The sequence below is a fragment of the Argopecten irradians genome, chromosome 6 (assembly GCF_041381155.1).
Source record: "Argopecten irradians isolate NY chromosome 6, Ai_NY, whole genome shotgun sequence".
Taxonomy (NCBI): Eukaryota; Metazoa; Mollusca; class Bivalvia; order Pectinida; family Pectinidae; genus Argopecten; species Argopecten irradians.
The window spans coordinates 45,188,171-45,212,269 of NC_091139.1; the positions used below are offsets into that span (position 1 = coordinate 45,188,171).

General features: G+C 39.0%; 2 protein-coding genes across 2 annotated transcripts in view; both read left to right on the forward strand.

The window, feature by feature from the left end:
* Positions 1–1,061: 1,061 nt before the first annotated feature.
* Positions 1,062–24,099, forward strand: part of LOC138326554 (nuclear pore complex protein Nup155-like) — an 84,984-nt gene continuing 61,946 nt past the window's right edge. Inside the window, 14 exon segments of the mRNA XM_069272651.1 lie at positions 1,062–1,426; positions 10,389–10,536; positions 11,289–11,426; positions 11,801–11,897; positions 12,548–12,618; positions 13,250–13,342; positions 13,999–14,159; positions 14,325–14,430; positions 17,572–17,579; positions 17,581–17,622; positions 17,624–17,647; positions 18,456–18,483; positions 18,486–18,546; positions 18,724–18,821. Of these exon segments, the coding sequence (XP_069128752.1) occupies positions 1,403–1,426; positions 10,389–10,536; positions 11,289–11,426; positions 11,801–11,897; positions 12,548–12,618; positions 13,250–13,342; positions 13,999–14,159; positions 14,325–14,430; positions 17,572–17,579; positions 17,581–17,622; positions 17,624–17,647; positions 18,456–18,483; positions 18,486–18,546; positions 18,724–18,821 (1,099 nt within the window). The 5' untranslated portion in view covers positions 1,062–1,402.
* LOC138326035 (uncharacterized) lies at positions 2,247–4,726 on the forward strand. The gene is made up of 2 exons (XM_069272142.1): positions 2,247–2,728; positions 2,968–4,726. Exon 2 carries the CDS (start codon positions 3,079–3,081, stop codon positions 4,354–4,356), a length of 1,278 nt encoding a protein of 425 aa, XP_069128243.1. The 5' UTR covers positions 2,247–2,728; positions 2,968–3,078; the 3' UTR covers positions 4,357–4,726.

Below are 24,099 nucleotides of genomic sequence, written 5' to 3' on the forward strand. Positions count from 1 at the left end.
AGTCAAGAACCTGTACAGTATGACTGGATTGGGGGAAGGTATCAAGTCAAGAACCTGTACAGTATGACTGGATTGGGGGAAGGTATCAAGTCAAGAACCTGTACAGTATGACTGGATTGGGGGAGAGTATAAAGTCAAAAACCTATACAGTATGAATGATTTGGGGGAGGGTATCAAGTCAAGAACCTGTACAGTATGACTGGATTGGGGGAGGGTATCAAGTCAAGAACCTGTACAGTATGACTGGATTGGGGGAGGGTATAAAGTCAAGAACCTGTACAGTATGACTGTGTTGGGGGAGGGTATCAAGTCAAGAACCTGTACAGTATGACTGGATTGGGGGAAGGTATCAAGTCAAGAACCTGTACAGTATGACTGGATTGGGGGAGGGTATAAAGTCAAGAACCTGTACAGTATGACTGTGTTGGGGGAGGGTATCAAGTCAAGAACCTGTACAGTATGACTGTGTTGGGGGAAGGTATTAAGTCAAGAACCTGTACAGTATGACTGGATTGGGGGAAGGTATCAAGTCAAGAACCTGTACAGTATGACTGGATTGGGGGAAGGTATCAAGTCAAGAACCTGTACAGTATGACTGTGTTGGGGGAGGGTATTAAGTCAAGAACCTGTACAGTATGACTTGATTGGGGGAGGGTATAAAGTCAAGAACCTGTACAGTATGACTGGATTGGGAAGGGTATAAAGTCAAGAACCTGTACAGTTTGACTGGATTGGGGAGGGTATTAGGTCAAGAACCTGTACAGTATGACTTGATTGGGGGACGGTATCAAGTCAAGAACCTGTACAGTATGACTGGATTGGGGGAGGGTATCAAGTCAAGAACCTGTACAGTATGACTGGATTGGGGGAGGGTATTAGGTCAAGAACCTGTACAGTATGACTGGATTGGAGGAAGGTATTAAGTCAAGATCCTGTACAGTATGACGAGAAACGCGAAATATATAAATTAATCATTGAATGATTGCAATGTAGCAATAACAGGTTTTACAATAGGATTATCACAGAATTCTTATTTAGAGAGAGCTTACCGATGGGAGGAATGTGTAGAGAATCCACGACCAGCAGGGGTGCATCTGTATCGCTTCAGCAACATGTTCTTTGTTCAAACATGGCTGGATGCCAAAGACGCATATCCATGGACTATATAACACATAAACACGGACATGTAGACAAAAGTTTGGGTCAAATATGAAATGAGGTCAAAGCAACGAAGTTTGGCACCAGCACAAGCCCCTCCCATATCGTTATTTATACCGCCATAACTTTACAGGACGTAGAAAAGGGAAGTGCACGTGAGCGCGCGTGCATTGTTTACAAAGTAGTGCATGGGTTTAGACGAGGGAATGTAGCCTGCTGTGTAGTATTTAGATAGATAGTCGGCATGCTGTCCTCTGATTTGTACCATGTGAGTACTTGTACATTCATTTTTATTGCTCTGATAAAATTGATATGTGTGGGTCATTTGATGTCAATATTAAAAACGAAACTCGACTTCATGTGTTGTTGCCTTGCGTGGTCAGAAATATAATGCGCACAAATGTCGGAAGACTTCAATCGCAACTTTGAAAGATACTTTTTAGGTCAGAGCAGGTTGTGAAAAGCATTGTGGATTTATTTTTCAACGATAATAACGATTTAGGTCTTCATTCGCAGGCACTATACTTTGTTGACATTGCGTGGTGATTCATCGACTTCCTTTGTTTGCTATTGCGCAGTGATTTCTCAGAGGAAATGAGTCTTGAATGAGAGTCTGAATGTCAGAATTATTTGTAATTTATTGCACGAAGAAATAACAATTGGAGCCAGATAATTATGTTTTCTTAGTTTGTAGCGACACAACACAATACCGTAAACATATACTCTTTTTATTTTGTAATAGTGCTAATTTCTTATTGCAATACATTATAAGAATATTTTATTTGATTATTTTATTAGAGTATTTGATTAATTTATTTCATTAGATTATTTGATTTCAACATTTCTGCCTAAATCATCAACTATAACGTACAGCTTCAACTGTTCATCTTTCTCAATTGGCTCTTATAGCTAAAGTAACATCATAGCAATTCGTCAGTCATCCGATCAATTTACTTATGTTTATTAGTGGTACTCATCAAATCTTCTTCTGAAGGGGATACAACAGTCGCTTATCTTAATGACAAATTGAAATTAAAATATTTTAACAGTTTTAAACGATGGCCACGGAATATATTTGACGCTGTTTAACGAACGTGTTAGAAAGTGTTTTTGACTTATTTTGATTTGGTAGCCTATTGCATGTGGTATAATAGTGCTATCTCATTGGATTAGTCTTGATCGTGCCATCCTTGATACTCTATGGTTTACTATCACTGTCGTTATATCCACACCTGAACATCGGACCAAGTTATAGCAAAACTGAAGGCACTTTTAGAGGAAAAAGAGGACCGATCACCGGCCTACACAGACCTATTTTTGTAGTTGTCAAAGTCTCTATGACCTAGTCCATGGTGGATACAAAGATAGTGATGGCAAACACCAGGAGATCGAAGACGATAATTAACTGACAGCAGAAATACTCCAATTTCTACCGATACTGTTACCATGATCTGAAAACCATCCCTTCCGTTGTACTCCGGTGGGACTGTGGTTGGCCAAGGCGAGTTAAAAAAAAACCTCTTACAATCGTCAGGCTGATGATGGTTCATTCAAGTCTCGGGAGGCTTTGGTATGTTGTATTTAACATTGGTTCCTTGTCGTAAAAGGAAGTCAATGAATGTTGATGAACCCATGTAATATTTATACTGAGGTGGTCACAGTAAAAAGTCGGGAAATGTAAAGCGCAATGTTTATGCATTATCACCATCAATATTTTCCAAAACCATATTTATCTTACAGTGCGAGTATTTATGATTTATTTATGACATTTATGATAACTAATTCGCCCTTGATTTCATGTATTTGCAGTATCTCCGACTATTTGGTTTCGACAAGGCTGGAGATCCTGAGCCTGAGGATACCGAGGAAGAGTATGGCTGGGCTCAGCTTCCCGATATCTTGTTGGAGGATATCTTCGCCATGTTGACTCCTAAAGCCCGCCACCAGGCGTCGCGTGTGTGTAAAGCGTGGTACAAAGTGTTTTACTCACCTCGCGTGTGGGACACGTTCTTGTTCGAAGAGGGCACACTCACCAGGAGGCGATACAACTTGTTTAAGGGGTTCACGCGCGAATTGTGTCCCAAAAAGGCACAAAACTGTCTAAATAATGTTGGGTCTCTCTTTAAGAAAATCATTATTTGCCCAATCGTTGATTTTTATAACCTTCTGTTTTTGGGCGTCCTCAGTTCATTCCTGTCTTTCTTCGAGGAGTTCCCTATGCCCATGTTACACACGTTTCAGTTCACGTTTGCGTGTGAAAGTCGCGGTATCAATGGCAACATGATATACGGTACTGGTGGGCAGATCCTTCAGGAGCTCAATACCGTGATAGCATGCATAAAGAACCTGAAAACGCTGAGCATCAACCAATTACTGCTCGCCGACGAAGATGTTCCTGGTTTGTTTGAAGCTGCGTTAAGGTATAACAGTGACTCTGTTCGTTTCCTGGAGATAGTCAATTGTGCTAAAGCCGACACGCCCATTCCACAACTGGCGAGGTTCGAATGTCTTCAACGACTAACTGTTAGCAACCAGCATGTTGATGACGAGGTAGCAATCATGTTGGCTGGGACAGGACTCTCTGACCTCTGTCTGGTCCAGGACAAGTACACATGCGCCACTGAACCCGTGTCAGCTGATGCATGGCGTATGATTAAAGAAATTGCGCCATATTTAAAGGTAACGCTGGAAGTTCGTGGGAAATGTAAACATGCATTGTTGTTACAACCGCATGCACCCGTGTCAAGTATTATGTTCGATACGCCGTACGCCAAGATTTCACACGGAGATGCGATTGACATTGTCCACTTCTATAGAAAGACTCTTGAAGTTTTCGTCCAGAAAGGCCTTCCTCGCGTCCACCGCTCTGGATCATTCCATGAGAGAGGGGATTCATCATTTCTAATGATGGTGAAGAACTGTCGTGGACTTAAAACACTCGTCATAAACGAACGGTTGTCCACGGCAACAGTGCTCTTACTTTCACACGAGGGCAAATCCCTGGAGACGTTCCTCGTCAGGGCAAACGCGATCCTCAAACGGGCGGACTGGCCACGTGACCGAGATTGGTCCGATGAATTTTACCGAAAGTTGAGAACAAACGCACGTTGTTATGATCGAATGTCAGAGGAAGTAGCCAAGAAACATGACTGGAAATGGCGACCTCTGTCGGACAGAGAATTCAAACAAATGGTTTAAACTGTTACGTTTGAAAACTGAAAACGCAACACCAAGCATTAGTATGCTTGTTTTCTGTATGGTGCAATACGCGACATTTCGTTGACATTTTATACGTTGTAAATATTGTGATAAACCAGTTTATCCATAGATTTTCATATAATATAAATATTGTACAGCGATAATTTACCCCAAGGCAAATTTATCTGTTAATTTTGTTTCTCCACACACAGACGTAATGTTTCACTGAGCTTTTCCATGAAGATTTTGTCCGTGTGCGTGTGATTTGTACTGTTACTTCATGCTGTTGATTCATAACCCGCATTTTTATTGTTTTGTGGCTGTTTATATACACTTTTTTTTCAATTTATAAATAAAAGCTGAAGCACGATGCCAATTGAGTCATTTTTAGAATTACGAAATAAACGACACGGAAAACGAAGTAATGGTAAATTGGTAAAGACATAAGTTCCAGTAGTGATAGCATTGGGAGTAAATGTGTTATTATTGCCAGACATTTACAGCGAATGTTTACAAAACCAGTAAAATATGCTTGGAATGTATATAAATGTTTATTGTGGCATACACTCCGCTCACACCAGTAGTTCTTGGAGAGAAACTGGAATTTTTCAGAAAGTTTGGTTAATTCTTCACGCATCAACGATTTTAAATTACCTTGAATTTTCGCTTTCCTGGGCCAAAAGACCATTGCATAACATGAGACTGCTTTCAGTAGATACCTTGGCATTGGTTTAAATTAGAATTCCCTGTAAGTCTGATGTAAGAGTGAATTGTATATGGATAGATACATAGTGAATGCGTTAAATTGATTTAGGATAGACCCAGTGTTGGCAACCTTTATAGACGCCAGTATTGGGGAGGTGTCCCGCCAACAGACACAGTTAATTAGGGGAGATTGTGTATGACAGTGTAGCGAAATGAAATACAATGTACTGTGCTTTGCTTTCTCGGCATAAAAAAATATAAATTAAAAAATTGACAAAACAAATTTATTTAATATTATAAATAAAAACAATATGTTTTGCTGTTCATAAATGTATGACTACGTCAAATATGTACCGAATAGAATACCATTCAGAGGCTTTGTCTCGCTCTACGTGAAACGTGTCATCCCGTGAGTGACAATGAGCATCCCCTCACATTCTTATATAGGAAAAGGCTATATCTTTATTTGGTATGGATTACAGTACATACCTCAGGATGATTTCTGAACACAAGCTTGGGCCTCTATATCAGATCCTTTGTTGTCTAACCTTTCCCGGTGGGGGAGCGATTGTCCTATAGAACGTTTTCGTTTTTCCAGTGTTCGTCAAGACGGGATTCAAATGTTTTGATGTTCGGTGTTTTTACAACTTCGGATAGTAGACAATTCCATGGGGACACAATTCGAGAGCTAAACCAATATTTCCCAACATGATATTTTGTAGTTATGACCTCTAGTAAAACTGTGGTTACGTTGTACGTTGCAGGTTCAGGATGACTGATTGATCCTATGTATTCAACATTTTCTCTATCATGTCTCCTCTGATTCTTCTGTAGACTAGGGTTGGAATTAATGCGTATTTTTGTTTAGCTGAATATTGTAGATCCTTAGTAGTTGGGATTAGCTTTGTATCCTCCGATGGACATTCTCAATCGCTGTTATATTGGTTCCACTTTATGTGGGTGTCATATTGTGTTTCCATACTCTAAGTGAGGTCTCACTAAGGCCTTATATAACATGAAGACGCTCTCCTCGTCCAAATGAGTGAAAGTTCTTCTGATAAGGCCAGTTATGTCGTTTGCCTTGTTAACCTTGGTCTGAATGTGTTGATCAAAAGTAAGTTTGGAGTCTACCGTGATGTCGGATCAGTCTGACTATCCACTTCCTTGAGCTGGTATTTGTTTTCTTTCGTAAGATAGTAGTGGCGCGGATCATTTGATGATTTACCCAATGTTGTTACAACACATTTATCTGTGTAGAAACTTAGGAACCTTTTTCCCGACCATTCTTGGAGTGCAGTTAGGTCTTTTGTGTGGGGAGCTCACTCTTCTCTTACATTTAGTACAACAAACACCCTGTTCAGTTCCAAATCTTTATTTCAACTGTTCACAGTGTTACAAGAGAATACCATGGAGGGAATAATTCTTTATGCATTAAAAACTCAATTATCTCCCTTTGTCAGTTATAATATAACCTTGCAGCACCCATACAACCATCCTCGATACTCCAGTACTTACAATCTCTACACCCCTGGACTATCTCATAGTAAAACTGGAGACAACAGAACAGAACAGGTAATTGAGTCCTTTGATGTACATCAAAAGAGCCGTATAACGGTACACTGTGGTTGATTGTGTGGCTTTGATGTTAGGCATCGCTCTCTCTGTAGTCTTCAAAGGAAATCATTGCTAGCCTGTGATTGGTCAAATGTTTTTCGCCGAGCTGCCTTCAATTTCACTATGAGATAGTCCATTGAATTGGTCATAAACAAAAGGAAGTTGCATTGCTTGAAACAAGAACAAGTGTTCAACCTGGGTCAAAGATTATACTCTAACTATGTCTGTTTCTAATATTCCCAGTTATAAGCCAAGGAGATGGCGCGAGTCCCTTACTTTTACAAGTGAAACAAAGAATTCATTACCATTGAACCAAAAACGTCTTGGATTCAGTGCATAAATTGCAAGTTGTGAATCCACGAGGAATGTACCGATGGGTCATCAGTATACATTTGCCAGAACTGCGAATCTGATGATGATTTATTTTGAGATGCGTGGTAATTTAAAGATTAACTGAAACGTCTATAAAGACCACCCAATGGACATAGTCAGGTGGTGAAATTGGTCATTTGGGTTGCTAGAAAAAAAAGTCTCATTAAACAGATGGTCTTTATACAGAGGTGATTGCTAGGCATGTTTTGATATAGTCAGAATCAGAAACTTAATGAACGTGTCTACTACTTCACCCTGTGCCGCTGCTATTCAATTACATATTACAAAGTGTATTTGAATTATTCCGTTTTTCTTTGCTATTAAGTCTTATACAAATATATTCTGTATATTGATATTTTGCATAGTATACATACAAGAATTGATTCTCTGATAATTTCACGAATAATATATATTTGAACGCGTACGCTACGCTTGTACATACAATGACACTCTAGACACATGTATTTTATACATGATCAAGCAATTTGCCTTTGGCTATATTTGCCTCGTCTAATTTTGAATATGATCGTTATACAAAGTTAAGGTTAAGTAATATTTAGTCTAGGCTTATCAATGATTTGTTGCATTTTGGATTCGTGACTAAATCGACCTATGTTAAAACAGCACATGTTTGTTACTGTACATTGTATTTGAACAATTGTACCGCTCATTTGTAATACGTTGTCATTCAACTACTTTTGTAAACATTTTTCTTTGTTATATCATGACAAAAAAAAAAAAAAAAAAAAAAACAAGACAAAGTTCATATAGACCATTTAAAAAAACACACGTGCACCCACCCACACACCCTTACACAAGGTACACAAAGTAAACTTAAAGATGCTCCACCGCCGACAAAGCATAAATGATATTCATTAGTTGAACAATAATTGGTGTTTGATCATGTATATATATGTCTAATTGACACAAAAAAATCATATAAAATGCTTTATTTCGCCTTTGATGCATGCGCAGTCAGTACTTCCTTCCATATAGGATATAGTGACACGGAATTTTTTCGGGATGCAATTAATTATTTTTCATATCTTTAACTTGAAGTAAAATTAGAAGCTCAAACTTTTCAATGGTGGTAATGGTGTAAAGTAAGTAACTTTTGTAACTGAAGAAAAATATTTAATCGTCTGTTCCTGTTTTTAATAGTGAAAAAATACCATTTGTCAGCGGTGGAGCATCTTAAGCTGGCAAAAAACATACTGGTTAATAATAAGCTAAAGATTTATGGATGATATACATGTGCATCAGTATATACATATTCAGATATCATTATAATACTTTTATTACTTTATTAGTAACGCCAACAACGTCCTTGGTACGCGAAAAGTGTGTGGCTCAACTTACCCCGGTTGGTTGTTCAAGTAGCCCCGGACACGGGATAAGTTGAGCCATTAAACTGAGAACTTGAAATGATTATTATTGTAATATATAGGCCAAAGGAAATACTTTTAACATACAAAATTATAGAGACATATGTGCACTTTACGATAGAATTAGATAAATATATTTCCCTGTGCCAATTTTTCGAAGAGCTTTAATATGCATAAAATGGCTCAACTACTCCCACTCTCCCCTAAGTTATAAATTAATTGTCCGGTTGAATAATATTTCAATATGTTAGATTGATATTTACAGTGATCTGGGGATTAGTTAAAGTTTATATAATTATGGACCCATCAGAGTTCCCATAGACCACTTCTAGATGTTTTAGGGGTCTAAACATACAATTCGGTAAAAATCTCAAAATGTTTCTGAATGTACAGAGTATGATTTTAACCTTTTTTTATCCAGACCTCAAAAACATCCAAAAATGGTCTTTGGGCACTCTCTTGAGTCCATAATTATATAAACTTTACTGTAACTAGTTCTCAGATCCTTGTGCTGGGAAAATGCTTCTAAACCGGAGGTCTTACCGTCAGCAGAGACTTTTACAAAGAATCTCAGTAGTGTTTTTGGTATATATGTTTCTGATCATACACAGTTATTAGGCTTCTAGTATATTAGTCATTAGGTCTTATTTTTAGTTTTTTATATAATTAGTTGAAACTTTATTGAAGACCCCAAAAATAATTAGAAATAAAAATAAAAAAATAAAATCCGGAATTGGTCCTCTCCGTCTCCGTTCTCACTTGAAATTATTAGTCACAAGCCGGCAAGAAATAATGGCGGGCACCTCATGTTCTACTGCAAATCTGAAGTGATGAGGTGCTTTAATACCTCAGAGATTGAAATTTACTGTTAGTTGTCATTAGTGAGATTTAAAAACAGATTTGAGAGTCTTAACTCTATCATTTCCCCGTAGTAAGTATGTATGTTTACTTTCACAATTGAATGTTATTTCCATTGATGCTATTTATAGGTTAGGCCTACACTGAATTATATTCCCACCTTCTCGTGATCGAACTACATATGTGGGATCTACACATACGAATACAATCAAACTAAAGATCAAACTGCAGTGATATGTAGTTAAATTATTTTCACAACCCGCCCTGAGTAAATCAATTGATATGAAAATAATAACCCTACTGTTCAAAATAGATAATGTTTTTAGATGTCTGAAAGTTGTTTTCTTGAATTTCTTGCTACTTCATATGGATCTAACACAGAGACTAGAACGTCTCTTATTGAAACTAGGGAGAAATTTTATTATTCTAATTTTAGTTCTAAGTTTTTCACCTAGCCTACTTTACAAATCGCATAATTATAAGTGCATGTTACTAAACTGAAGACAATATTTTTGCCATAATCCTCATTAATTTTGGTACAGCATCAGTTAACACCTTTTGAAAGCATAAAATCTGCATCTTGTTTATCGGTGACATTATTTTAAGTCCTGGTGGCTACTATTAAAGTGATATGTGCCATTAAACTGGATGAACATTTTTACATATTTTTTCTCAAGTATGATCTATTGAAAACCATATAGTTTTGATGAATGTGAAAATCATTCGAAGGCATGGAAAAACATATATGGTGATTTATAAGTATTGTAAAAGCAGAATTATTGGAACATAATTATTCTTCTTTTTATGCTTGATGTAGGTTTAGATGAAAAAAATATCTGTAGAAGTCACTTTGTAATTACTAATTATATAACAATAAAATTGTCAAATTAAATGGTAGATCACAACCTAGCTTCATGGTTAACTGTCACAACTTTTTACTACGCTCAGACATAAATGGGAAATTTTGTCAGTATACCGTCTCTTAATGTTGGAATATGGAAATTACAGCACATATTTATAACTTGAAAGACTTATTTATTTTTCTGAATTGTGTTTATTAGGTCTTGGATAATTTGTATCCTATTTTTTAATGTGCAGAAGATGGCTTCCTTTATGTCGCCCGGAGTGATGCCTCCCCCCACTCACCAGGATGTGATGGACAGTACGGGGAGACTCGTCGACAAACACATGCAAGACGATAGAAATTATCTGGATCTCTCAGATCAACTCAAAGTTCCTGTTCATAGTAAGGGAATCACCCCAGAAATTATCTGGATCTATCAGATCAATTAACTCAAATTAAAGTTCCTGTTCATAGTATGGGGAAAAACATAACACAAACCAAAATCACTCCAGAAATTATGTGGATCTCTCAAATCAACTCTCAGGTTCATATGTATATAGTAAGGCATAATCAAAACACAACCCAAACCAAAATTACTCCAGAAATTATGTGGATCTCTCAAATCAACTTTCAGGTTCATATGTATACATATGTATATAGTAAGGCATAATTAAAACACAACCCAAACCAAAATTACTCCAGAAATTATGTGGATCTCTCAAATCAACTCTCAGGTTCATATGTATACATATGTATATAGTAAGGCATAATTAAAACACAACCCAAACCAAAATTACTCCAGAAATTATGTAGATCTCTCAGATCAACTCAAAGTTCCTGCTCATATTATGGAGAAATTTGGGGAGAAAGGAAAAGAAAAACACCAGATACACAATTCTAATTTCAAATATTGGAAAATTATATTTTATAAATACATATGTAAATAAATCGTAATTTTATCTATTGAATTGATGGTGCCAAAAATGAAGAGGAATGTTTATTTAATATTTACAAAATCCTCATTATTAAGTATGTTTACAAGTAATAATGGTTGTACCTTGATTAAATAAATAATGATGTTCTGGTAACCACATCATCACATGATTTACACAAGTTAAGGAAACATGAATTTTAACTGATGAATTTCTATGTAGACCAGCCCTGCATCAGTGGCCTGAATGAGCTGGACTATCCTAGTCTTTCTGAAGCCAGAGTCGGACTCGAATGTTTGCCTGAGATCAGCAATGCCAAACTTGTCCCTCTTCCTCCCGAGCTCATGGAACAGTTTGGACGTATCCTGAAATGCATATTACATCATGCTGTTGATCAAACTGTTGTTCGATACATATACTATTATTATTTGATATAGAATTCACGAGTTTGAAAATAATAATAATTAAACATTTAGTCGGTCTAAAATGAAAATTTATTCTATGATTGCATGAAGTTGGGAATGATGCATGGTTCATAGTTGAAGTAGCACATTTTGTTGACAGAAGAGAAAAGTGACAACATATGTAGTGCAGCAATAGTTGAACCTATTTTGTATTTTTAAGAAGTTTAATGCAAAATTAAACCAGATAAAGGGGAATGATAGAATCAATGTTAGCCCTAGGTATGATTGACCTGATACAGTTTTGTGGTTATATCCTTGACTGAAGTAAAGGTATGCAGTGTAACTGTATGATGGGCCTGTTCCCTGATGTGGAGCGAGCTTGGCTGGCTATTGATAGTGACATATTTGTGTGGAGATATGAAGATGGGTGAGTAGGAGTCTTCCACGTGACTCATTGTTAAACAGGCATAATACTGTCAACCAACATGTTTTTATATGTGATTAAATTTTACATATTCCGTGTTTATTACAGAATTACCTCCCTTGTTGGTAGCTATTCATAGTTACATCATCATTTTGTGAGCAAAACTCACAATTTTCTCTGAAAAGTATGACGTTACGCTCACAAACATGTGACGTCACAATCAATACCTAAACCCGCAAGGGCAGATAACACTACAATATCCAAATACAGAGTATGACCCATAATTAAAAACCATGGAAATTTATCACTTAAAACTATTTAGTGAATCGACAAATAAGAACTATATGATTAATTCAAGAAATGAAATCTTGATGAAGTCATGAGGTATAAACACACAATTATGTCACTGTAAAGTTGGTTTACAGTACAGAGATCTGAAATGGAGTTTTTATCTGTGGATCCTGTTTTAGACAATAAAGCTTGAAATTTATTCCATACTGGTACTCACAAATTAAAATGTTAACATATTGACGTTTAAAATCATAAATAAGAAAATAATTGAAAATAGGTAATACAACACTCTAAGAAACATCACCAATATATCTATTTTTCAGAAAGAGAATATTAACATTTGCTTTTTGTCTTTAATACAGAAGTGACTTGGCTTACTTCGACGGGCTGAGTGAAACCATCCTGAGTGTTGCGTTAGTTAAACCTAAAGTTGGTAAGAAACCACCCTGAGTGTCGCTTTAATTAAACCCAGAGTTGATAAAAGGTTATGAAGCTTTTGTATGAACAAAATCTGATGTTCAGAACTCTAGGTAACATCCAAGATATGATTGAAGTTTGAAGTGTCACGTTCAAAAATTCAATGTCACAAATGGTAAAAAGTCAATGTCACAAGTGTTCAAAATTCAATGTCACAAGCAATCAAAATTCAATGTCACAAGCGGTCAAAATTCAGTTTTATTTGCTGATTAATAGTATTTACTAACATTCAAAGAAAAGTGATGGTTTGGCTCATGTTTTCATTTTTACCATTATTATGAACCATTGTGATGAGGTGGCTATAGTTTTGAGTCATCCCTTCCAATGTCCTTTCTTTGTATAATCTTCCTTTTGACTTTTCCTACACTTCTTGTTGGTGTGTATCATATAGCCGTATTTATTTTTTCACATCGGTAAAGCAGCCAACAACGAGTGCAAATGTGATCATTGTTATGCCAGGAATATGGACAATGTAGAAATTATTAATGAACAATACATTCTTTAAGTTAAAAAAAAAAGTAGAACATGTTTCTGATCAGTATTTTTTTATTATCACTGTTGACATTCTTGATGGCGTCTTGTTACAGGAATTTTTCAGCCCCACATACAGTACCTTCTGTGTCTGGCCACGCCAGTGGACATTGTCCTGCTCGGGGTCAGTTTCTCACAACCCAGAGATGGTAAGTAGCACGGACACACTACAAACATGTGTATACAATTATTGGTCCGTATTTAATAATAAAAAAGGAGAATGTTTTTGTGGGGTACATAGAGACATTTGGTATTAGATTTCTTTATCGCCAATTCTAACAATTGATCAAGTTACCGTGTCTTTTTATAACATTGATGTACACAAGCTGACAGAGCAAGGACTTCAGTTAATTTTGAGGATTGTATTTTGACAGGCTTACCAGAACTTTATTTTTTTTTTTTTTAACATTTCAATTTTTTTTTATTGATTTTCATAATATACACAGTACAATATTACATTGGACAAAACTAAACCTTACACTACAATACAGACACTGCAGACACTATACATTACAATGATTGCATGTGTATCACACTTGGCTGTACTATTGATATATAATGAATTTGACATACATGTTTAGAAGAGGTGACAAGCAATACACATGCAACACAAGACCAATATCCATTTAGGTTATGATATATATGTATATCAAAAAAACTGTCAAGTGATTTCAGATTGTTGGCTTACCAGAACTTTAACAGTTTCGAGGGTTGAATTTTGACAGGATTATCAGAAGTTAATTTTTAGGATTGAATTTTGACAGGAATACCAGGAGGAGTTAATTTTGATGTTGAACTTTTACAGGAATACCAGGAGAACTTGGGAACGGTGAGATGCACCTGTTACCAGAGCCACTGTTCTCCATACCTACAGACAACACATACATCGTGAACATCATCGGCTCGGACAATGGACGTATATTTATGGCAGGGAAGGATGGTTGTCTTTATGAGCTGGCATATCAGGTAACAATTATTAGTCTCACCCCTGTGTCATCATAATGAACTTATCCGACTTTGTCGAGCACAACCAAAACAACTAGTGCATTTAGAATAAAAAACTGCAAACTCTGTTATTTCTTAATTATGTGCATTTCCATTGTTAAAAAATTACTGTTATTTACATTTTAGGCAGATGACGGCTGGTTCAGTCGAAAGTGCCGGAAGATTAACCATTCGACCAGCACACTCTCTTTCCTCATCCCATCGTTTCTCAACTTCAGCTTCAGTGAGGACGGTGGGTAGCTTCATCACAAACATGTAGTGGTCGGGGAATGTGTAGGCCATCACACACATGTAGTAGTTGGGGAATGTGTACGCCATCACACACATGTAGTGGTCGGGGAATGTGTAGGCCACCACACAGATGTAGTGGTTGGGGAATGTGTAGGCCACCACACACATGTAGTGGTCGGGGAATGTGTAGGCCACCACACACATGTAGTGGTCGGGGAATGTGTAGGCCACCACACACATGTAGTGGTCGGGGAATGTGTAGGCCACCACACACATGTAGTGGTCGGGGAATGTGAAGGGTGGTCGGGGAAAATGTAGGTCACCACACACATGAAGTTGTTGGGGAATGTGTAGGCCATCACAAACATGTAGTGGTCAGGGAATGTGTAGGCCACCACACACATGTAGTGGTCGGGGAATGTGTAGGCCACCACACAGATGTAGTGGTTGGGGAATGTGTAGGCCACCACACACATGTAGTGGTCGGAGAATGTGTAGGCCACCACACACATGTAGTTGTCGGGGAATGTGTAGGCCACCACACACATGTAGTGGTCGGGGAATGTGTAGGCCACCACACACATGTAGTGGTCGGGGAATGTGAAGGGTGGTCGGGGAAAATGTAGGTCACCACACACATGAAGTTGTTGGGGAATGTGTAGGCCATCACACACATGTGGTGGTCGGGGAATGTGTAGGCCATCACAAACATGTAGTGGTCGGGGAATGTGTAGGCCACCACACACATGTAGTGGTCAGGGAAAGTGTAGGCCACCACACACATGTAGTCGTCGGGGAATGTGTAGGTCACCACACACATGTAGTGGTTGGGGAATGTATAGGTCACCACACAAATCTAATGGTTGGGGAATGTGTAGGCCATCACACACATGTAGTGGTCGGGGAATGTGTAGGCCATCACACACATGTAGTGGTCGGGGAATGTGTAGGCCACCACACACATGTAGTGGTCGGGGAATGTGTAGGCCACCACACACATGTAGTGGTCGGGGAATGTGTAGGCCACCACACACATGTAGTGGTCGGGGAATGTGTAGGCCACCACACACATGTAGTGGTCGGGGAATGGTGTAGCCACCACACAGACATGTATTGGTCGGGGAATGTGTAGGCCACCACACACATGTAGTGGTCGGGGAATGTGTAGGCCACCACACACACATGTAGTAGTGGTCGGGGAATGTGTAGGCCATCACACACATGTAGTGGTCGGGGAATGTGTTGGCCATCACACACATGTAGTGGTCGGGGAATGTGTAGGCCATCACACACATGTAGTGGTCGGGGAATGTGTAGGCCATCACACACATGTAGTGGTCGGGGAATGTGTAGGCCATCACACACATGTATTGGTCGGGGAATGTGTAGGCCACCACACACATGTAGTGGTCAGGGAATGTGTAGGCCATCACACACATGTAGTGGTCGGGGAATGTGTAGGCCACCACACACATGTAGTGGTCGGGGACTGTGTAGGCCATCCACACACATGTAGTGGTCGGGGAATGTGTAGGCCATCACACACATGTAGTGGTCGGGGAATGTGTAGGCCATCACACACATGTAGTGGTGGGAATGTGTAGGCCACCACACACATGTAGTGGTTGGGGAATGTGTAGGCCACCACACACATGTAGTGGTTGGGGAATGTGTAGGCCACCACACACATGTAGTGGTCGGGGAATGTGTAGGCCACCACACACATGTAGTGGTCGGGGAATGTGTAGGCCACCACACACATGTAGTGGTTGGGGAATGTGTAGGCCACCACACACATGTAGTGGTCAGGGGAATGTGTAGGCCACCACACACATGTAGTGGTCGGGGAATGTGTAGGCCACCACACACATGTAGTGGTCGGGGAATGTGTAGGCCACCACACACATGTAGTGGTCGGCGGGGAATGTGTAGGCCACCACACACATGTAGTGGTCGGGGAATGTGTAGGCCACCACACACATGTAGTGGTCGGGGAATGTGTAGGCCACCACACACATGTAGTGGTCGGGGAATGTGTAGGCCACCACACACATGTAGTGGTCGGGGAATGTGTAGGCCACCACACACATGTAGTGGTCGGGGAATGTGTAGGCCACCACACACATGTAGTGGTCGGGGAATGTGTAGGCCACCACACACATGTAGTGGTCGGGGAATGTGTAGGCCACCACACACATGTAGTGGTCGGGGAATGTGTAGTCCATCACACACATGTAGTGGTCGGGGAATGTGTAGGCCACCACACACATGTAGTGGTCGGGGAATGTGTAGGCCATCACACACATGTAGTGGTCGGGGAATGTGTAGGCCATCACACACTTGTAGTGGTCGGGGAATGTGTAGGCCATCACACACTTGTAGTGGTCGGGGAATGTGTAGTCCATCACACACATGTAGTGGTCGGGGAATGTGTAGGCCACCACACACATGTAGTGGTCGGGGAATGTGTAGGCCACCACACACATGTAGTGGTCGGGGAATGTGTAGGCCACCACACACATGTAGTGGTCGGGGAATGTGTAGGCCATCACACACATGTAGTGGTTGGGGAATGTGTAGGCCATTACACACTTGTAGTGGTCAGGGAATGTGTAGGCCACCACACACATGTAGTGGTCGGGGAATGTGTAGGCCACCACACACATGTAGTGGTCGGGGAATGTGTAGGCCATCACACACTTGTAGTGGTCAGGGAATGTGTGGTAGGCCATCACACACTTGTAGTGGTCGGGGAATGTGTAGTCCATATAGAGTAAATTACAAGGAACCTAAATTAAATCTCCAGAGGCGAGCTTTGCTGTTCTCAAACAGCTCTTTTTTGAATATCATTGAATGCATATTGGAAATTGTTTTAGAGACTAACAAATTGCTTCAAATTAAACAAAAGTTTTCAAGTTACAGCAGGATTTATCTGTGTGAATATTAACTGTAAAATTGAATTTTATTTTAACCAAAGATTAGTCTGTATCAATAACACATCTGTTCTTTGTTAAATAATATTTTTGATGAATTTTCCCATGCCTAAACTATGCATTCATAGACAAATATTCTTGGTAAAGTTTTATTAAGCCAGGTTGTTATCTCTCAAACTTTAGGTAAATTATTTAATATTATTTGATAGATCCACTAGTTACAACTAAGCCTGGACCAGTCTCGACATATACTGTACGCAACGCTCAGAGAAGGGCACTATACAGGTAAGTTTTAGTCTTTTGTTTGTGTTGAAAGGGAATGGACTGATAAAAAGCTGTGTGTTGTATTCCTATTTGGAGGAGGGGTGGTTTTTAGTTATGAACATTTTCTCATTTGGTTCTCTCAGGAAATTTTGTTAGAAGAAAAAATAAAAAAAATATTATTCATTATTTGATGCCTCAAATAAAATTGCTGAGTTTGTTTTTAAATTGCTTAAAACACATAAATTATCGTTATGTTTGTAAACCTTATAAATACTAACTCGATTTTCTCGAAAATTTGATTACTTAAGTCAAACACAAGGAAGCCGGTTTGATTCCTAGCACAGAAGTTTTTACAGTTTGATGCTTTGTTATAAGTTGTTTAATGAATTAGTTATTAAAGTCCCAATATCCCTATCTGTCTTTTTTTTCATGATTTAGAAGAATTTTGAAAAAAAATCCTGTTGTAAATCGTGCAGAGACCGGAATAAATGAGCAAGTCAACATGGGCGATAATGATTCAGAAACTTTGATAACTTAAAGTGACTACCATAACTATTCTTCTGAGAACGGGTCATGAACTTTCCAACTTTCGTTCAGCAATAATCGTAACTTCTATGGCAACCAGTTTCAAATGAAGACATGTTTACAAATCGACTTTCAACAACTTGCTGTACCAAAGTTATAAAGAATCAGTATAAATATTCTTTGATTATAACTTAATTTACTACATCTACAAATACTAACATAACTGGGTCTGGAATCTAACTTGACTTTTGTTGATAGTTACGTATAGTGTGACTTTAAAGTATGTCATTGTGTTTTTGTGTAGGTATTTGATCTTGGCCAGGATGGTAGCAGTATGGTAAAGTAGCTTCAATTCCACTACAGACCACTGTACAGAATGCCTGGCACATCGCTCGGTAAGACATATACCGTGAGATAAGGTTTTATAGCTGTAAATCAGGTGTTGTTTTAGGGTCAGAATATCAAAGAAATAAAAGAAAATTTACCAACCACATTCAATAAATGGTATTCTTAGATATATGAAACATCAAAATTAAAATGTTATGTAAAAGTTGAATGTTTTTTTTTTTCAGGACCATTGAAAGATCCAACTTCAAGCCACTAGTTCATATTAGTGCAATAACAAGACAGGAATCTACCAACATCCACCTGGTGGCTGTTACTAAATCAGGTAGGTGTGATAAAGTACACCTGGTCGCTGTTACTAAATCAGGTAGGTATGGTATAGTACACCTGGTCGCTGTTACTAAATCAGGTAGGTGTGATATAGTACACCTGGTCACTGTTACTAAATCAGGTATGTATGATAAAGTACACCTGGTCGCTGTTACTAAATCAGGTAGGTATGATATAGTACACCTGGTGGCTGTTACTAAATCAGGTAGGTATGGTATAGTACACCTGGTCGCTGTTACTAAATCAGGTAGGTGTGATATAGTACACCTGGTCACTGTTACTAAATCAGGTAGGTATGATAAAGTACACCTGGTCGCTGTTACTAAATCAGGTAGGTATGATATAGTACACCTGGTGGCTGTTACTAAATCAGGTAGGTGTGATATAGTACACCTGGTCACTGTTACTAAATCACCTGGTCGCTGTACTAAATCAGGTAGGTATGATAAAGTACACCTGGTCGCTGTTACTAAAATCAGGTAGGTATGATATAGTACACCTGGTCGCTGTTACTAAATCAGGTAGGTATGATATAGTACACCTGGTCGCTGTTTACTAAATCAGGTAGGTATGATAAAGTAACACACCTGGTCGCTGTTACTAAATCAGGTAGGTATGATATAGTACACCTGGTCGCTGTTACTAAATCAGGTAGGTATGATATAGTACACCTGGTCGCTGTTACTAAATCAGGTAGGTGTGATATAGTACACCTGGTCACTGTTACTAAATCAGGTAGGTATGATATAGTACACCTGGTCGCTGTTACTAAATCAGGTAGGTATGATATAGTACACCTGGTCGCTGTTACTAAATCAGGTAGGTATGATATAAGTACACCTGGTCGCTGTTACTAAATCAGGTAGGTATGGTATAGTACACCTGGTCGCTGTTACTAAATCAGGTAGGTATGATATAGTACACCTGGTCGCTGTTACTAAATCAGGTAGGTATGATATAGTACACCTGGTCGCTGTTACTAAATCAGGTAGGTATGATATAGTACACCTGGTCGCTGTTACTAAATCAGGTAGGTATGATATAGTACACCTGGTCGCTGTTACTAAATCAGGTAGGTATGATATAGTACACCTGGTCGCTGTTACTAAATCAGGTAGGTATGATATAGTACACCTGGTCGCTGTTACTAAATCAGGTAGGTATGATATAGTACACCTGGTCGCTGTTACTAAATCAGGTAGGTATGATATAGTACACCTGGTCGCTGTTACTAAATCAGGTAGGTGTGATATAGTACACCTGGTCGCTGTTACTAAATCAGGTAGGTATGATATAGTACACCTGGTCACTGTTACTAAATCAGGTAGGTATGATATAGTACACCTGGTCGCTGTTACTAAATCAGGTAGGTATGATATAGTACACCTGGTCGCTGTTACTAAATCAGGTAGGTATGATATAGTACACCTGGTCGCTGTTACTAAATCAGGTAGGTGTGATATAGTACACCTGGTCGCTGTTACTAAATCAGGTAGGTATGGTATAGTACACCTGGTCGCTGTTACTAAATCAGGTAGGTATGATAAAGTACACCTGGTCGCTGTTACTAAATCAGGTAGGTATGATATAGTACACCTGGTCGCTGTTACTAAATCAGGTAGGTATGATATAGTACACCTGGTCGCTGTTACTAAATCAGGTAGGTATGATATAGTACACCTGGTCGCTGTTACTAAATCAGGTAGGTATGATATAGTACACCTGGTCGCTGTTACTAAATCAGGTAGGTATGATATAGTACACCTGGTCGCTGTTACTAAATCAGGTAGGTATGATATAGTACACCTGGTCGCTGTTACTAAATCAGGTAGGTATGATATAGTACACCTGGTCGCTGTTACTAAATCAGGTAGGTATGATATAGTACACCTGGTCGCTGTTACTAAATCAGGTAGGTATGATATAGTACACCTGGTCGCTGTTACTAAATCAGGTAGGTATGATATAGTACACCTGGTCGCTGTTACTAAATCAGGTAGGTATGATATAGTACACCTGGTCGCTGTTACTAAATCAGGTAGGTATGATATAGTACACCTGGTCGCTGTTACTAAATCAGGTAGGTATGATATAGTACACCTGGTCGCTGTTACTAAATCAGGTAGGTATGGTATAGTACACCTGGTCGCTGTTACTAAATCAGGTAGGTATGATATAGTACACCTGGTCGCTGTTACTAAATCAGGTAGGTATGATATAGTACACCTGGTCGCTGTTACTAAATCAGGTAGGTATGATATAGTACACCTGGTCGCTGTTACTAAATCAGGTAGGTATGGTATAGTACACCTGGTCGCTGTTACTAAATCAGGTAGGTATGATATAGTACACCTGGTCGCTGTTACTAAATCAGGTAGGTATGATATAGTACACCTGGTCGCTGTTACTAAATCAGGTAGGTATGATATAGTACACCTGGTCGCTGTTACTAAATCAGGTAGGTATGGTATAGTACACCTGGTCCGCTGTTACTAAATCAGGTAGGTATGGTATAGTACACCTGGTCGCTGTTACTAAATCAGGTAGGTATGATATAGTACACCTGGTCGCTGTTACTAAATCAGGTAGGTATGATATAGTACACCTGGTCGCTGTTACTAAATCAGGTAGGTATGATATAGTACACCTGGTCGCTGTTACTAAATCAGGTAGGTATGATATAGTACACCTGGTCGCTGTTACTAAATCAGGTAGGTATGATATAGTACACCTGGTCGCTGTTACTAAATCTGATATAGTACACCTGGTCGCTGTTACTAAATCAGGTAGGTATGATATAGTACACCTGGTCGCTGTTACTAAATCAGGTAGGTATGATATAGTACACCTGGTCGCTGTTACTAAATCAGGTAGGTAAATAGGTAGGATATAGTACACCTGGTCGCTGTTACTAAATCAGGTAGGTATGATATAGTACACCTGGTCGCTGTTACTAAATCAGGTAGGTATGATATAGTACACCTGGTCACTGTTACTAAATCAGGTAGGTATGATATAGTACACCTGGTCACTGTTACTAAAATCAGGTAGGTATGATATAGTACACCTGGTCGCTGTTACTAAATCAGGTAGGTATGATATAGTACACCTGGTCGCTGTTACTAAATCAGGTAGGTATGATATAGTACACCCTGGTCGCTGTTACTAAATCAGGTAGGTATGATATAGTACACCTGGTCGCTGTTACTAAATCAGGTAGGTATGGTATAGTACACCTGGTCGCTGTTACTAAATCAGGTAGGTATGATATAGTACACCTGGTCGCTGTTACTAAATCAGGTAGGTATGGTATAGTACACCTGGTACACTAATCGTTGGTCGCTGTTACTAAATCAGGTAGGTATGGTATAGTACACCTGGTCGCTGTTACTAAATCAGGTAGGTATGATATAGTACACCTGGTCACTGTTACTAAATCAGGTAGGTATGATATAGTACACCTGGTCGCTGTTACTAAATCAGGTAGGTATGATAAAGTACACCTGGTCACTGTTACTAAATCAGGTAGGTATGATAAAGTACACCTGGTCGCTGTTACTAAATCAGGTAGGTATGGTATAGTACACCTGGTCGCTGTTACTAAATCAGGTAGGTATGATATAGTACACCTGGTCGCTGTTACTAAATCAGGTAGGTATGATATAGTACACCTGGTCGCTGTTACTAAATCAGGTAGGTATGGTATAGTACACCTGGTCGCTGTTACTAAATCAGGTAGGTATGATATAGTACACCTGGTCGCTGTTACTAAATCAGGTAGGTATGGTATAGTACACCTGGTCGCTGTTACTAAATCAGGTAGGTATGATATAGTACACCTGGTCGCTGTTACTAAATCAGGTAGGTATGGTATAGTACACCTGGTCACTGTTACTAAATCAGGTAGGTATGATATAGTACACCTGGTCGCTGTTACTAAATCAGGTAGGTATGGTATAGTACACCTGGTCGCTGTTACTAAATCAGGTAGGTATGATATAGTACACCTGGTCACTGTTACTAAATCAGGTAGGTATGATATAGTACACCTGGTCGCTGTTACTAAATCAGGTAGGTATGATATAGTACACCTGGTCGCTGTTACTAAATCAGGTAGGTATGATATAGTACACCTGGTCGCTGTTACTAAATCAGGTAGGTATGATATAGTACACCTGGTCGCTGTTACTAAATCAGGTAGGTATGGTATAGTACACCTGGTCACTGTTACTAAATCAGGTAGGTATGGTATAGTACACCTGGTCGCTGTTACTAAATCAGGTAGGTATGATATAGTACACCTGGTCGCTGTTACTAAATCAGGTAGGTATGATATAGTACACCTGGTCGCTGTTACTAAATCAGGTAGGTATGATATAGTACACCTGGTCGCTGTTACTAAATCAGGTAGGTATGATATAGTACACCTGGTCGCTGTTACTAAATCAGGTAGGTATGATATAGTACACCTGTCACTGTTACTAAATCAGGTAGGTATGATATAGTACACCTGGTCGCTGTTACTAAATCAGGTAGGTATGATATAGTACACCTGGTCGCTGTTACTAAATCAGGTAGGTATGATATAGTACACCTGGTCGCTGTTACTAAATCAGGTAGGTATGATATAGTACACCTGGTCACTGTTACTAAATCAGGTAGGTATGATATAGTACACCTGGTCACTGTTACTAAATCAGGTAGGTATGATATAGTACACCTGGTCGCTGTTACTAAATCAGGTAGGTATGATATAGTACACCTGGTCACTGTTACTAAATCAGGTAGGTATGATATAGTACACCTGGTCACTGTTACTAAATCAGGTAGGTATGATATAGTACACCTGGTCGCTGTTACTAAATCAGGTAGGTATGATATAGTACACCTGGTCGCTGTTACTAAATCAGGTAGGTATGGTATAGTACACCTGGTCACTGTTACTAAATCAGGTAGGTATGATATAGTACACCTGGTCACTGTTACTAAATCAGGTAGGTATGATATAGTACACCTGGTCACTGTTACTAAATCAGGTAGGTATGATATAGTACACCTGGTCACTGTTACTAAATCAGGTAGGTATGATATAGTACACCTGGTCACTGTTACTAAATCAGGTAGGTATGATATAGTACACCTGGTCGCTGTTACTAAATCAGGTAGGTATGATATAGTACACCTGGTCGCTGTTACTAAATCAGGTAGGTATGATATAGTACACCTGGTCGCTGTTACTAAATCAGGTAGGTATGATATAGTACACCTGGTCG